This window comes from Serinus canaria, chromosome 2 (genome assembly GCF_022539315.1).
Source record: "Serinus canaria isolate serCan28SL12 chromosome 2, serCan2020, whole genome shotgun sequence".
Lineage (NCBI taxonomy): Eukaryota > Metazoa > Chordata > Aves > Passeriformes > Fringillidae > Serinus > Serinus canaria.
Genome location: NC_066315.1, coordinates 90060109 through 90075811, shown reverse-complemented (window position 1 = coordinate 90075811; position 15703 = coordinate 90060109). Strand labels below are relative to the sequence as shown.

Below are 15703 nucleotides of genomic sequence, written 5' to 3'. Positions count from 1 at the left end.
AGCACACAGGGAGAGTTTAAGTGCCTCAGGATGTGATTCAAACACATCAGGCATGCTAGGCATGGGGGTGCTTAGAGCTAGAGCAATGAGCCATTCCAAGTTGAGCATCTGAAATCCCACCCTCTGCAGGGCTTAAGCTGCAGGTTTCATAACTCCATGCTCTTGGGACCAAATCATGCTCTGAAAATGTGTACACTTCATTCTTTTACACGCTTCCATTTTCAGGTAAATTTGAAAGGTGGGTATGCATATTATTCCATATAAAAATTGTTTAGAGCACCCAAAGATAAGTGGAAATCCATCCATTCTCTTTAGTGATCCAGGTACTCACACAGAACTTGTCTTTTTATCACCAAAGAAGAAGCCAAGACAGTACCATCTCCAATTCCTAGAAATTTATTTCACTAGTATAAGCACTGAGCCATGATCATCTGAGACAGAAAATGGAAAGACAGAATTACCTTCCTCAAAGGCCAAAAGCAAAGGAGGTACAAAACTAGAAATTTAACATTGGCTTATTAACATCAATAATCTTGATGACAATTCAGAAAAGTGACATGTGTTTTGATCCCTCTGTTGATTTTTTTTTTCATGATGACTGTAGAAATTGCAGTAAAGACTCCTGAGAAACTTACAAGCAATATCAGCTGGGATGGGACCCCTCCTGACAGAACCCAGCATGCTGTGGTGGTGGCTGACTACCAAGCAGAGATGCAGAATGAGAGACATTTCTACTCTGAAGCAGAGTAGGATCAAGGGCAAAGTCTGATGGTAAGTTTATGAGATACTGAGCCTCGAGGTGTCCTCATGTAGAGGGGTTACCAAAACCCATTTCATACATGGACAAGTCTGAAGCTCTATAGAATTCAGGTGATGCACATTTCATTATTCATCCAGGGAGCTGAGGCAATAATATTACCCTTGCTTTCTGAAAGCATACCTCTTAGAAATGGAGCTTTTGGGGAAAACATTCAGGTGGGATTTATGTAGTCTCTGGACAGGCAGCCAAGACTTCCAAAGAAGCACTCTCAATCACTTATTCTCAGTAAACATTAATTCTAAGATTTACTGCCCAGCGACCTCTTCCCTTTACAACTATGCTAAGAATGTCAGATTCTGTGTGAATTCATTTGTGACTGGAGGCACAAGCTGTCTTTCCAAGGTGATTATAATGCTATAATAATCTGCCTGTAAAACAGCAGAGTTTTGGGCAACAACATTTAAGGTTTCATTTTCCCTGCTCACATAACCAGTTAGACCATAGAACTAACTACGAGACTCCCCTATGTTGGTTCATCTGCATTAATAAACGTGGACATAAAAATGAATGCCTGCTGTTCAGACGAGCAGTGTGCAAGCCATGACTAATTGGCAAAGCGCTGCCTTTAAGCCCTCCTAGCACTGCTTGTGGCAATGGGAAATAGAAAAGTTAAGAATGAGGCTGACAGAAAGAGCAAAGCAAAGAATTGTTTGTACAAAGATTATTACTCAGTTTTGTTGTCTTCCATTCAATTATTTAATTAAAAAAAAAAAAAAAACCCAGCAGCTTACCTGCATGCATTTTCTTAAAGCAACATTAAGTTGCAGAATTCTAGATCTCTTATTGTGATCTAACAATTGGACAGTGAATAGGAGACAAGTCAGGCCAGTGCAAGCACATTTGTTATGAAGAAGATTTGTGTTATAAATGAAGATATGCCTCCTGCCATCTTGAGTACAGTCTATGCATAAGAGGATTCTATGATTATTATGGTTGCAAAAACTGTAGCTTGAGGTCTCAATCAATAAAGGTGAGTAGTCAGGCAGTGAAACTCAGGGCCCCATAGTTGCATCATTCTGCCCTTTGCTCTAACAAAGGAAAAAGATAAGAAACCATCATCTTCATTTTCTCGCTTCCTCCCAAGCTAAAACCAGCATAAAGACAGGATTTTATCATGCTGTCCTACACACTTCCAAAAGCAAGGACAAAATCACATCGGTCACAAGAGTTTTCACAATGAGAACTCAAAGAACTCATAGTCAACATTCACGTTAATTTCCTCAAGCATTAGCAGATTTCACAGCTGCAACTTTACTAAATTTTAATAGTCAAGACAGGAAAATTTGAAGAGATAGAATGAAATTTGCTAGGTAAAAAATTAATTCTTAAACTTCTGTTTCTATAGACAAATTTCGCCCAGGCTGGACTGATTAAAGTCCCTAATCTGTAAAATTCCGGATTCCTGCATCAAGATCCAGAAATAACATACAGGATTTTTCTGTATAAGTAAACTCCTTGTTCTGGCCCTCCCTTCACTTTTAGATTTGCAAATCAGATTATTTTTTAACTTCTCACAAGCAAACAGAACAAAATAAAACAGGTGAAGGCCTGGAGAGCAGAAAATCACAGGAAGAAAATTTCAAAGCAGGCTGCTTATGAAGCATCCACTTAAACATGTCAACAATAATTCTGAATGAGAATGCATCCTGATGCAATGTAAGAAAATGCATTTATCTGAAACATGCCAGTGCCCACAAGCAATAGACTGAGCCATAAAAGAGACTGAGGGCAGCTTTGGATAATTCTACACAGATACGAGTGTGTATGCATACATATACAGGTAGGTACACAACCTCTTATTTAATTTACATAGTAAGAGCTAAACATAATACTGATCATCTCTACTGCTTGCTCAGTCACTCTGCTTTTCTCAGTAGCATTCTGAGCTTTGAAAAAAGAAGCAGCTAAAATTTGCTTGCCAAACAAAATTTTGGAGTGATTGTTTAAATTAAATGAGAGACATGAGGAAAATGACCACTTTAGCAGAAGAGTGTCTTTATAGCAAAAAGCCCCATTATTAGCCAGGGCTAATAATGCCACTCTCCCAGAAGTGGTCTTGTACTTGCAGCTACAGATACTCCCAAACAGATTAGTGGATCCAGTTGGTGAGTTTGTTTGGAATCACGGAACGGTTTAGTCTGGAATGGACCTTAAGGATCACCTAGCTCTAAAGCCACTGTCATGGGCAGGGACACAGGCTACTAGACCAGGCTGTTCAGAGCCCCCCTCCAACCTGGCCTTGAACACTTCCTGGTATGAGACATCCACAAGTTCTCTGGGCAACCTGCTCCAGTGTCTCACCACCTCCACAGTGAAGAATTTATTCCTGATAATCAATCTAAACCGATCTGCTTTCAGTCTAAAGCTGTTATCCTTATGGTTTTATCTCTCCATGCTCCTGTAAAATGTCCCTCTCCAGCTTTCTTGTAACCTCCCTTTAGGTACTGGAAGGTTTTTATAAGGCCCTGGAGCCATCCTTTCTCCAGGCTGAACAACCTTAGCTCTCTCAGCCTGTTGTCACAGGAGAGATGCTCCAGACCCCGACCATCTTTGTGCCCTCCACTGGAAAAATGCAGAAGAACATCCAGCTTTTGACTGGCAATTGTAGACTATTTCAGACTGTCATCACTCTTCTACAAGCTTTTCAAAAGGGCTTTGAAGAAGAACTTTCTTGCCTTTCTTTCAATAGAACAAATTAACTCTTGATTTATGTCAGAAAGACAGTACTTAAAAAGAATACAAAATCGTAGCTCCCAAGCACTGCTGCAATATTTTAGACTGCTGGAGACTTGCCACTCCCCAGTCACATGCATACTTATTCCCTTATCTGAATACTGAAGGACTTAAACAAACCTTCCAGAAGCTGTGCCACTAATCTTCTTACTTTCAGAAAGCAAACCAACATAATGAATCCACCTCCTGATACACACTGTGCCCTCACAGTAGCTTAATTATAAATAATTACAGAATTTTCCTAACTTACTGTTGCATCATAACACAAACAAAGCTCATAGTGGTTATATTGCCAATCCTGCTGTAGTTTTTTAATCAGGTTGTGATAGGCTGTCTACTGGATAACAAAGTCTCATGGAATTTTGTAAGGTAAGGGAACACAAGGACTGCACTTCACTGGAGAAATGCCTTCCTTTACTTTGAGAATTAGGAGAAGAAGGTGTTATGGCTTAACACAGAGTTCAGAAATTTCAAACTACGCATCTCCTAAAAATGAATGAAATCAAGGCAAAACAAGAAATCAAATTAAATCTGGATTTGCAACTACAGTTTGGAATTAAAATTCAGAGAGCCAAGAAGAGATTCTGAAAGAGTGGAAACATACAACTGTGGAACTATTTTCTAGTGCAAAATTAAGTTTAGATTCAGTTACGTAAGCTATCTGTAGTTGTAAGTGTTAAATGTGATGAGAAGGACAGGGAAATGACATCACAAGTCAATGCTTAAGAGCTGTGGAATACATTCTTCTTCTCAGCGTAATCCTAGGGCCAAACAAAGCTTCTTATTCCAACTACAAATTGTCTCAGTCACAATTCTGAATGCAAGGCTCTTTTTCCAACACTCTGGAGGTTATTAAGCTACATTGATCATTTCTATTGTCTCTGACACTGAGATTCGAGTTTTTCTATGTGTGACAACCAAGGCTAAAGAAAATAAGTGTGTTTCCAAATCACTTCACGTTTATTAAAATATAATTATCACTTGCTCAATTTGTCTTACTTTTCTCCAGTTGTTTCAAACTTTACTGATGCCTGGAGAAAGCATGTAGCAAGATCTGCAAGACCCCAGAAACTGTTCCAGGTGCATGGAGTACTGGGAATACCAAAAATTATAACAGATATCATCCATATAGGTTTCCATCCTAGATGAATCACATACCAAGAACCCCACTCCAGTGAATTTTACAATCATGCCCTTAGAAAAGCTTCTATTATGTGAGAATTTGTACCTCAGCATTTGCTCTTCTATAAACATATCACCATTGAATTACTTCTTTAAGGGAGCACAATTAAACTTTTTCTATTTTTGAAGGCCAGTAAATATTTTATTTAAATGTCAAAATTTCATGGCAATGATTACTCTTTTTCCAGTTTCTTGGTGTATTAGTTTGTTCTTCAATCTATGCCCAGGTGCTGTTGATGCCAAATTTGTATGAATTAAGCTATTCCTCAAAATAACTAATTAGGTAACTGCTGCCAAACAACATTCAGGGAAAAACAGGTTAATTTACCATATGAAAGTGCTTTCCTTGTTCAGTAATAGAACAGTGACATGAAGAAAAACATTCAAATGAGAGAGAATGAAATGAAGAAGTGAATTTAAGGCTGTGGGAGCCACAGTATGAAGGAACAAAATTTATCATGTCAATTTTGCCTTGACTTAGCTGTCAAGTTGTATTTGTTAGTTATTATTAGTTGTTGTTGTATTTGCCTTCTTACTTTGGACAGGTTTGTGTGTTTCCAAGGAAAACAGCAGCTATGGCAGAGGGTGCCACTCCACATAAGGCCACTCAAGCCAGGCTGGCCAAAGGGACTGGAGAGAAAACAACCCCAGGGCTTCCCAAGCAGACTGTTGAGAAAGAGCCAGCAAGCTGGTTTTGTAGAGCACACTCCGTGCTGCTTGTTGAAGAGACAAATCACAGTAGTCACTCTGACAAGTAGCACACCAAAATAACCAATTCCAGCTTTGCAGAAATCTTAGGTGTAGTGAAAATAACCAGAAGAACCACATTTGGTGGTAAAAGAAGCTTGAAACTGATTTCCTAGAATATTTGAAATACTGCAATAGTCAGAGAAATACAATATTATAGTCTGAACATTTTGGAATAAATTAATAGTGATTGCCAAAAACCAGCCAAAAAGTGATAAGTGATTTTCAATAAAATAAGATAGCTTCAAATCAATATAACCTTTAAAGCAGAAAAACCATATACAGATGGACAGCTAATTAGCATCTGATCTTCCTGAGAGAGCTTGCAATGAGAGAGAAACAAGATTTGTAGAGTCAGGCAGAGGGAAAAATGCAAGAGGCAGCTCAAAATTCAGTGCTGCAATTGCTGAGAAACTAAAAATGCTTCCACTGAGTAATGGGAGATTCTAGGCAAGTTTTTGGGTCACAGAGTAATGAAATCAATGGGATTGATGAATTAAAACATGATTCTTTGGGCTGGCGCAACTGTGAATAAATTAAATATTGTTATTAATGGGGCATTAGTGTCACAGAGCTACATCCTCACAAATTGTATGACATTTTCCAGAAAAAGTCAAGTGAAAATACAATGCTAGGCCAAAATTTAGCAACACTTTTTTACAGTGGGTTAAACCATTAAAAAAAACCCCAGACATCTGACAAGGTACTAGAAAATGTGTCAAAAATAATCTCAAATCTGAAAAGTAAATAGGTGTATATCACAGTCATCCTTATTCAGCATAAAGAAGATGCTGAACTACAAGTGATTTTACAAAGAAGCAAATCTTAACTCTGCCTATCATATCAGAACAGGGAAGAGGAGAGAAGGAAGAGACATGAACCAAAATTGCCCCTCCTATAACCCCCCCAGAAAGGGCGGCAGCAAATAGCAGCCTGGGGGAGCATTAAGGGATACCTTTGGAGCAGGGAATGAAGATCTGCAATAGCTGCAAGGTGCTGCACTTAAACATTTTGGTAAGTAAGATTCTACCTGGCAGGTCTATCCTAGCTGTGGGGCTGCAAAAGCCACGTGAGAAAAGACATCAGGCCTGTTAAATAGAAATTAACACAATGGGAAAGAAAAATAAACAAATTAAAAAAAAATCCTGCAGTATAAGCATTGCAACAATAAAAAATTACATGGAGGAAAAAAATCCCCAAATCCCAAAGTTCACAGCCATTATTTATTCTAATTATAAATGAACCTGGACATTTTAAACACCTTACAACAATGCGTGTTAGCATTATAACAAGGCTTTGTATTTCAAAAAAACCCATCAATGCTTATGTATTACACTGTGTGTTTGGGACATTTTTAATGTATTTTATTTTTGTTCAAGAGACCATTCAGATTCAGACAGAGAGAATATCTTATTTGTTCAGAATTAAATGTTTTCCCAAGTATAAATTATACTGCAAGGCAAAGTAACATTCATGCTTTTTCAATGTGTTTCAGTTTCTGAGGCCATCATTCATTCATTTAATACTATTGATCCAACACTAAACAAAAGTGATTCAATGAATATGTGCAAACAGCTAAGAAGAAGAAAAATAAGAAAAAAATGGGGGTTTTTTTGAGCCCCATTTTTAAATTTGCATGCCAGAACATGCAAATCATGTTAGAATAAATATACAGGTTCAGTCTTGAACTGCTTTGACCTAACTCTAGAGCTGTATTAAAATACTTTTATTCCCACTTTATGTAGTGAACTGAACCTTAGACGCTAGATCAAAGGCAAAAACTAGACTATATATCATAGTTTTGATGTTTTCTGCAGGACAAAAAAGATGAAAAAGAACAGCTAACTGTATTTGAATAAAAGTGAACACTGGATAGAAGCCAGTTTCAAGTTGATAGAAGGACAAGTTCAGCCATAGAATCAATGTCATACTTTGAGGCAGAAGGTGAAAAGAAGAAAAAAGAAGGTCCTACTATATCTTGCAGTGCATTTGAAATTTAGGATGTGCACTTCTTGCCATACCTCAGTCTGGAAATTTTCTCAAATTTGCAATTTAAATTTTGGATTAATTTAAATGTGGACCACGTTTCTGCTCTTAACAGCAAAGTGATGTAAATGTCTTCCCTGGGCTACAACTGCAATGAAGCACTGGCACTCAGCATCTCTGTGAAAGGACCTTTGTCACTAAAGGAATTCTTTTGCCCTAGACCAGTCTTGCCTGCTGTAGTGCCACATCCACTTCTCTAAGCTGAAAGGTGAACATACGACTGCTTCCAAGTCTGCTCTTCCTTGTGCACGTATGCATCCATCCCCACACTGAGACACACAGCTAATTAGCAGGTATGGCACTGATCATCTGTTTCAACTCCCCATGCACCCTCTTCTCCAGCAGCAACTGCAAATCTTCAGGAGGGTTCATCAATAATGGCAGGGCTCCTGCTGGCAACATGTACCAGGGGGAGGATTTGCAGAACTAAAAGGTCTCTCTCCCTCCAAATTCACCACAGCTTCTCTCAAATGAGGAGAAACTTCACAGGAAATTCTGCCTGAAGGTCAGACCTACTCTGCTTTTCTCATGCTCCTGGGCATTCCTACAGAGAAGTGAGCAAAACTTCCTTATGTGCTCAGCTAACTCCTGAAAGCGGGACCAGAATGTCCTCAGGTTTGCACCTTATTATATAAGACCTCAAGAGGTGTCTTTCCCTCATGCACTTTGTCTATTAAAAGCACAACACAAATACAGAAAATCTATAAAATCCCTCCAATCCCAGGAGAAAAGAAAATAGGAAAAAGAAGAAGAAGCAGCAAAAAAGAAGATTACAATAGTGAATTATGGGCCAAAATGACAAAGATTGTGGTTTGTTGGTGCATCGGGTCATATTCCAGTGGGAAAAAGGCCTCTTCAAGAGGGACTGCCTGCATCACATAGATAGAAGTAGCTAATCTTCTTAGACAAAGACTAGTTTAAATGCCCTTTTCATTACTCAAACTAATAATACATGAAAATTGTGCAGTGAAGGCAAAAGCAGCACAAACTCACTGTACTGGAGCAAACATGATGAAAAAGGCTAAAAAGAAAATGAAACACCACATTCTTTTATCAAATGGTTATGTGTCCAAGCTGGAGCTCCAGGTAACAAGTATAAGGATTTAGAAAATTCAGATATTGACACGAAGAAATTTGCTTCAGTGGCCAGTATAGAAATCCCTGTGATGACCTGCAGTATTTTCATGGTAAACCACATCATTTTAACCTGAACATAGCTGTGAAATTCTGTGTTAACAATAATTTTGATGAGTAACAGACACCTATTAAAGCCTGGTTTCTTACAGATGCATGTGTCCCTGGCTTCTATGAGCCCATACCTCAGCTCCAACTTCATACCCTTCTGAGTTTCACCCTTCCTCTGTGTTTCCTCAATTTTTTTCTGCTGTTTTTTTAACAATCTTCTCAATCCAGTCAATCCCCTTTCCATAAACAGCAGCTGAACATGTAGGACAACACAGCACAGCTGACCCTAAGTTCTCTGTGCTCATATTGCAACTTCTTCTTCATTCATAGGGATCCCTGTCCACAGAAGCTCATTTTCACAGAAATGTGTAGAAGCTAAAAGTCTTTGGGAAATCCCTTGTTAAAACTGGGTTGCCATTGGCCATTGGTCAGAAATTCCTAGGAGGAGCTGACAGTGCAATCACATCAGCCTTGTTTCAGAAGGAAAGCAAAAGCTAGAAACATCACCAGTTTTCTTGAACACCTGCAACCTTGTCAGTAATTCAGAGGTGGGATTTGAATACCTATGGATCTCTGGGACAATAAAACAAATCTCAGGGTAGGCTCTTTAATATCCAATCGCATGAGAACCAGGAATTTTCCCTTTCCAACCCCCCTTTCTAACACAGGAACTCATCCTATATTAATATGCCCAAGAGCGAGCAGTAATATATCATGATTAGGGTACCTATAATTTTGTTAGAAAACTTTCCAACATGAGATGCTGAATCCAAAATAAGGTTCCTCAGTTTTGAATGTCATTACAATCTAATCACTGTATTGCCTGAAGGAGTTACTTGCCTACAAGCCAGCAGTTATGACTAGATTACATAAAATATGTAGAAACAGAGGATATTTTGAGGAAGCACAAAAATTTATACTTTGTTTCTAGCAGAAGCTTATTTCCAGAGTTAAATGAAATTGTAAATGAAGCCGACTGTAAGAGAACATCAATGGCACAATGGCAGAATAAGATGAATCTCCAAAAACTGAGCATGAGTTTCACAGAATAAGAGAGATGACCAGTGAGGTCAAAATCCTCAGGCTGATTAAGTGTTTGTGTTAACAAAACAATTAGAAAAGGTGAGAAATGACAATGAAAACAGGAGAAGCAGCAATCTATATAAAATAGATACTCTTGCCACTGTAAGAAATTCACATGGAGGTAACAGCTGATGTATATACTGAAATAGAAGAGAAAGACTGAATAGCCATCTCCTCCGTTTTCACACTAACTGGATACTAGCAGGAATGCTTTGATGTACAGAATAAAAATACATAATTTGTCTTTTTCAAGATATTAAGAGATACTCTTCATGATTCTTCTTTACCCTTTAATTGCCTTGAATACATATTGAAAGGGAATGAGGGTAAGATTAATATGGAAGAATTTGACATTGATGTATTCCCCTTACAGAACAGCACCTTTCCACTATTGTGCCTTTAAGGCCCACTGTCAAAGGCACAGGATATTATTGGCACTTTTAAACTAAACCACCAAAAGTTCAAACTGATTTCACTCCACAGCCTGGAGATCAAAGATGGACATGCAGCCTCCAACCCATATTCTGACTGTCACTCAACAAAGGACTGCTGGCACACAGAGATTACCCACGGTGAGGCTTTTCATTTCAGGGGCTAAGGAATGGGTGCCTGCATTTGTCCTGCTAAGAATATCTGTTCAAAAAGCATCTTCCAAGTTGTGTCACCTAGCATACCTCATTGAAAGTCCTTTGGGATGACATAAGACTTTGCAGACTCAAACAACTTGCTCCTTTCACAGATATAAAATGCTCCATTAAAAAATAATTATTTTGCTACAGTAAGAGATAATTAAATCAGCCAGCAGTTGAAGGAAGCTAATTGAGAACACAAATTTCCTTTCTGCTGCTGATCAAAACTAAATCAAAATTGGTAAAGATGAAGAAGGAAAAGTACCTGTTTTTTGATATGACATGGAAATAATATATGTCACCTTCAGTCTGAGACTTTTCTCAACCTCTATAATCTTCCCTATTTCACACTGTTGCAGGCTGTCAGGGACCTGATTTAACCAGTTAAGTAAAAAAGACACTATCATTATCAAAAGCATACAGTAAGGAGAGTAGAGACTGAAGATGCCTCTCAAGAATCTGTTTCCTTCCCCTCCCTCACCCCCTACTGCAATTGTCTGAGTAGAAAATACAATATGAAAATTTCCAGCACATTTATACTCTTGACCTTTTGTTTCACTGTTTGGTTTTGGCAACTTCTTATTGTAGATAATGGAGAAAAGGCAGAAAAGAAAAATTCACCCAAACAGAGGAAAAGCAGTCACCCAGTAACTTGGAAATCAGGGCTAAAAGGCTTTCAGAATGGTTTTGCAGTCAACAAGCCTCATATTGTATTTGGTCAGGAAAGTAATTTTTCTTTTAGTTATATTGCATCATTCTTCTTTCATCCCTATTTTTCCCAAGACTGCCAGTATCATCCTGCTTTTCTCTTGCATGTAAAGTCATCACTTTGCTGAACCTTATGACACCTGCATAAATCAAATCAAATCAAATGTCTCTGCTAGGGTTAAGAGCTTTGTTTTCATGACTGCAGGCACAAGGACAGGGACAGAGCTTTGGAGTCAGACATCCAAATGAAAATCCTCGATTCAATAATACAGTGTCAGGTTAGTTTTTGTCTCTATGCTGTTTTCCCTCTTCCTGACTGCAACATGAAATGACTTCATCATCACCATGATTTCATAAAACAATTTATGTGAGTTTGCTGTGATTCCTTGAGGTGAAGCCTCAAGTTTTGAGGGAGGACAGCCTTGAATTTTATCAGGCTGAATATTATTGCTCCACTTCTGAGAAGCACAGATTCCTATCTTCTCCTTCTATTCAAGTTATGCTTTTAATCAGAGACACTTATGAGAGTGGATCCTGAGGAGTGGAAGGATTTGTACTCTCTTTCCCCTCTATCTTACACATGCTGCATCTGCTGATTTGCAGATACACATATTGCTGTCACTATATAACATAACACTTTCACAAACAATATTTAGATTATTGTCATTGCTGCTATACCATTTACTAAGCCTTGCCACACTTCCCAGCCACGCTGTTGTGGTTTTTTTCATCATTCAGCCTATCAAGATATAAAAACCTGACAAAAAAGGGCCATTTTGCCATGTGAGGATTTATCTAGTGCCCACAGGATACTAAGCCCAGGCAGTCAAGAACACCTTGATGAACTGATATCATAAATAATGTTTAAGACATAGTCACAGCTATAGTGGTTAAACACAGAGAAATAAATGCTCTCTGGTAGCAATACTTCATACCATTCTATAATTGGACGTATATATTGACAAATTCAGGAATTTAAAAGCTTTCTAATCATCCTTTCTCAGACTGAGAAACTCCATGCCCAAATTGATTTCCAGATTGTATCAGGCAGAACTTGACTGCAAATGAAAAGATTTTTAGCACAATGAAACCCAGCTGCTTAAAACATCCTACATCATACATAAATTCCATGTGACAAATTAAAAAAAAAAAAAAAAACAGAGTTCTATCCACATACTTCATTATAGGTCATGAACTAGGCCAATTTTAAGAGAGAGAGTTCAAGGCTTCTGTTATTTTCTCCATTTTCCCCAGAGACACACTATTATTTGGTTTCCACAGAGGAATTGTTTTTTATATCAAAAAAAAAATCCCAAAGCAGAAGGAAAAAATATCTGATCTGACAAGCATTGCAAACACAGTTAACAAGCTACTTTAATTATCCTCCTAAGATTTTCCCATTTTTACTCTGATCATCATCTTCTTCACAAACTTAATTATGCCTCATTTGTTCTTGCTGCACTACTCTCAATGAGTATTCCAGGTGGAGAAGAGAAGCCTGTTTGTAACTGTAACCTCAGGTAATTGTTATGTATTTTTTTTATTTTGCTATAGAATAATTCAGAGTTTTTAAGAAAAAAATATATACAGGAATATGTTTGGGCAATATGAATATTGAGTAGAAAGCCAGGGTATTTCCACATCAGAAAGGCAAAACTCAATGGCTATGTGATCAGCCATCCATCTGAAAATTATCACTAGTCAGATGATTGAATAAATGAAGAAAATCATGTTGTTATCATCTGCATTTTAGAGATCAGTATTAATAAATCCTGATTCCTCAGCAGAGGAAACCTTTCCACAAACTTGACCTTTGAGAAAGTCAGAAGGAAGAACAACTGGGAATAAATGTGCTTCGTGAGTCAAATACTGAGACGTGAACCTAGTCACTATTTAGAATTTATGCCCTTCCAGTACTTTTAAAGTGCACAGGAATTACTGTGTTCTGACTGAGTACAGACTGAGTAAATACCCTGAAGAACCATAATTTAAGGCCTGATGAGTTTCTTCTAACTTTTTGAACGTCCTAGTTTTGCCCCTCTACCATCCCTGAACTTGATTTCACCTAGGCTGCTTTTTGAGACACATAATTTTTTATTTAATTAACCTACTGAGACACATGACTGCTGCCCCAAACTCACAAGCATTTTTGAATACAATGAAATGCCAAGCCTTAAAATCTAGCACTATATACAAGCAACGAATCTTTTCACATGAACCGGCCTTCAAAACTGAAACATTAAAATTTTACAAAATCCTAAGCTTTAAAAGCATTAAAGCTAAGTTTCTAAATTTTTTTTTAAATCCAGAGACACAAGACAGCCTTAGAATATATTCCATTCCATGCCTTACCTGAACCAAATTCCATCCTTTCAGAGATTCAGCAATGATAGAAGTAACAGTTGCACATACACCACCAAAAACCATCAGATGATTAGGTCCAAATTTTATTGCATCGTAGAAGGCTTTGAGTCCTTTTGCATTGTCACACTAGAAAAAAAAAGAGAGAGAGAGAGACAATATTCAGTTTCACAAATAAATTAACTAAGAAATTAACTGCTGAGCAGTCGGGCAAGGATTCCACAGGGCTTCCACAGACATAAACATAAGACCTAAACAGGAAAAATTCAGGCACTCTCTTCTGGACTCCTAATGAGCCATAGTAAAAGAACAGCAAAAACGCCTCATTATGCTCTACAAACCAGAATTTTGGTACCACCACTAACAAAAAAATCCAGTAACAAATGGTTGATCAAAACATTTTCTACATTTAGAGCTACCATTTCCCAAAGCAGCATTTGTAATGTAACCCGGATTGTCAGCGGGGCTTCCATAGTTGGAGGAAAGATTGACGCTACTAATGGTCTCTGTAAAAAAAGTTCTGTCTCTAAAGAAGGAGCTCCTACTTAAAAGTTCAGCCTCAGTATTCTGTGCAAAAATATGTAGCAGAGAGCCTGTCACTTAGAAGGGTAGCCCCAAGTCCTCAAAAGATAACAAAATATTCTTTTGAAGTGCTAAGAATTAATTGTTCTGCTCTCATAGCTCGCGCAGCTTTGAGTGGCAGGCTGGGCTCTGTGACATTCTGAGGTCCTTCTAACCTGACCTGTTCTTGGCTTCCCTGATAATTAGTTTGATCATTATTTCAGGTGTAGAGGATTTTACTGTAAACTGAGACCAAGACTGAAAATTAAGAAGAAAAGGCTCATGCTAGTCAGTATTGTAAAAGATCAATCCTTGAATAAAGGAGTTTTAATAATTCATAATAACCCTAATTCCTAAGCTTGCAATAGAGTATTAATAAATTATGTGCCTGAAGGTTGAATTTGATTCCAAACCATACTGGAAGTCAGAAGTACCAACAGAATATTATAGCAGCTCTCTCTGCTCCACTAACAGCCACTCCCATCTCTTTTTGAAACACAAGTTTTCTGCCCTCTTTGCCTCCTCTGCAAAGTCTTCCTTGAATGTACTCTTTATAAGAACTATCACACACCAGCCTCCAATATTTCATTACGGCTATTCAATAAAACAGTTCATTTACTATCAGCATCCAAGTAGTAATTGTATTGCATTCTGCAGAAAGAATAAAGATTTTGACTAAGAAGTTTGGAAGCTTATATTAATCTCCTTACTGAATTAACATGCTAAAAGAAAAATTATTATATTTGCATTCTATCTGCAAGAATAGAATTATTGCTCCCACTTACTCAAAATGATACAGATATTTAATGAATAGACTCTCTTAAATTGCATAATATAGCCCAATGCTTTCTTTCTTAATGCAGGAAAGAACCCCAAAACTTCTCAGTACAGCAGAGGCTCCCCGTCAGTTTAATGTGCTGGTGACAAGCACATTGTCTGAGAATTAAGATTGTGATCATTGGAAGAAGCAGCATTCTCCATTCTTACTCCTTCACTCCCTACTTAAAGACCAGTTTACTCCAGGTGCAACCAGAAGGCTCAGCTACTTCTTAAATCTAAAAGCAGACAAGGAGAGAGAGCTTTAGGTATCTACACTTAATTGACATTTAGCCAAGTCTTTTCCCTCATCCACCTTATCACATGAAGCTGCAGCAGAAGAGATTGCTGAACTGGTTTTCATAACAACTTAAAACCAGTTACTATAAAATTTTTTTTTTTTATTAGGTCACATTTAAAATGTATCACTGAGTAGCAGTTTGAGAAGAACACAAGCCATATATGAAATAAAAATTATGTCAATAGTAAAATAACTGTCTGAAGTTGCAGCCACGGACATGAAAAGTTATGAATAAATAAATGATAAGGACTTATGGTATGTTATCTGGAGTAAAATCTACACTAAAACCCACCCTTACATTACAAAACATCTGATGCATTTTTAACTGCTATTTACCTACAAAATGTTTCTCACTGCAGTAAACTTAAGAAATTATGGGTTGCAGTAGGTCAGCTTGCTGGGAGGTCCAGAATTGGTTTAAGCTCTTTCTTGCTTTATTTGCTTTTTCATGGTTATGAATATACTAGCATGACAACAATCCCTTTTCAATCACACAGCAATTCTCTTGGGAAGGTATGCCAAAATGTTTTC

The 15703-nt window shown here is 37.7% G+C and overlaps 1 protein-coding gene across 1 annotated transcript in view; it reads right to left on the bottom strand.

Moving 5' to 3' along the window:
- Positions 1 to 15703, bottom strand: part of LOC127059258 (gamma-aminobutyric acid type B receptor subunit 2-like) — a 262204-nt gene that overhangs the window by 146848 nt on the left and 99653 nt on the right. The window contains exon 2 of the mRNA XM_050971022.1: positions 13486 to 13623. Within this exon, the coding sequence (XP_050826979.1) occupies positions 13486 to 13623 (138 nt within the window). The remainder of the gene's footprint in view (positions 1 to 13485; positions 13624 to 15703) is intronic.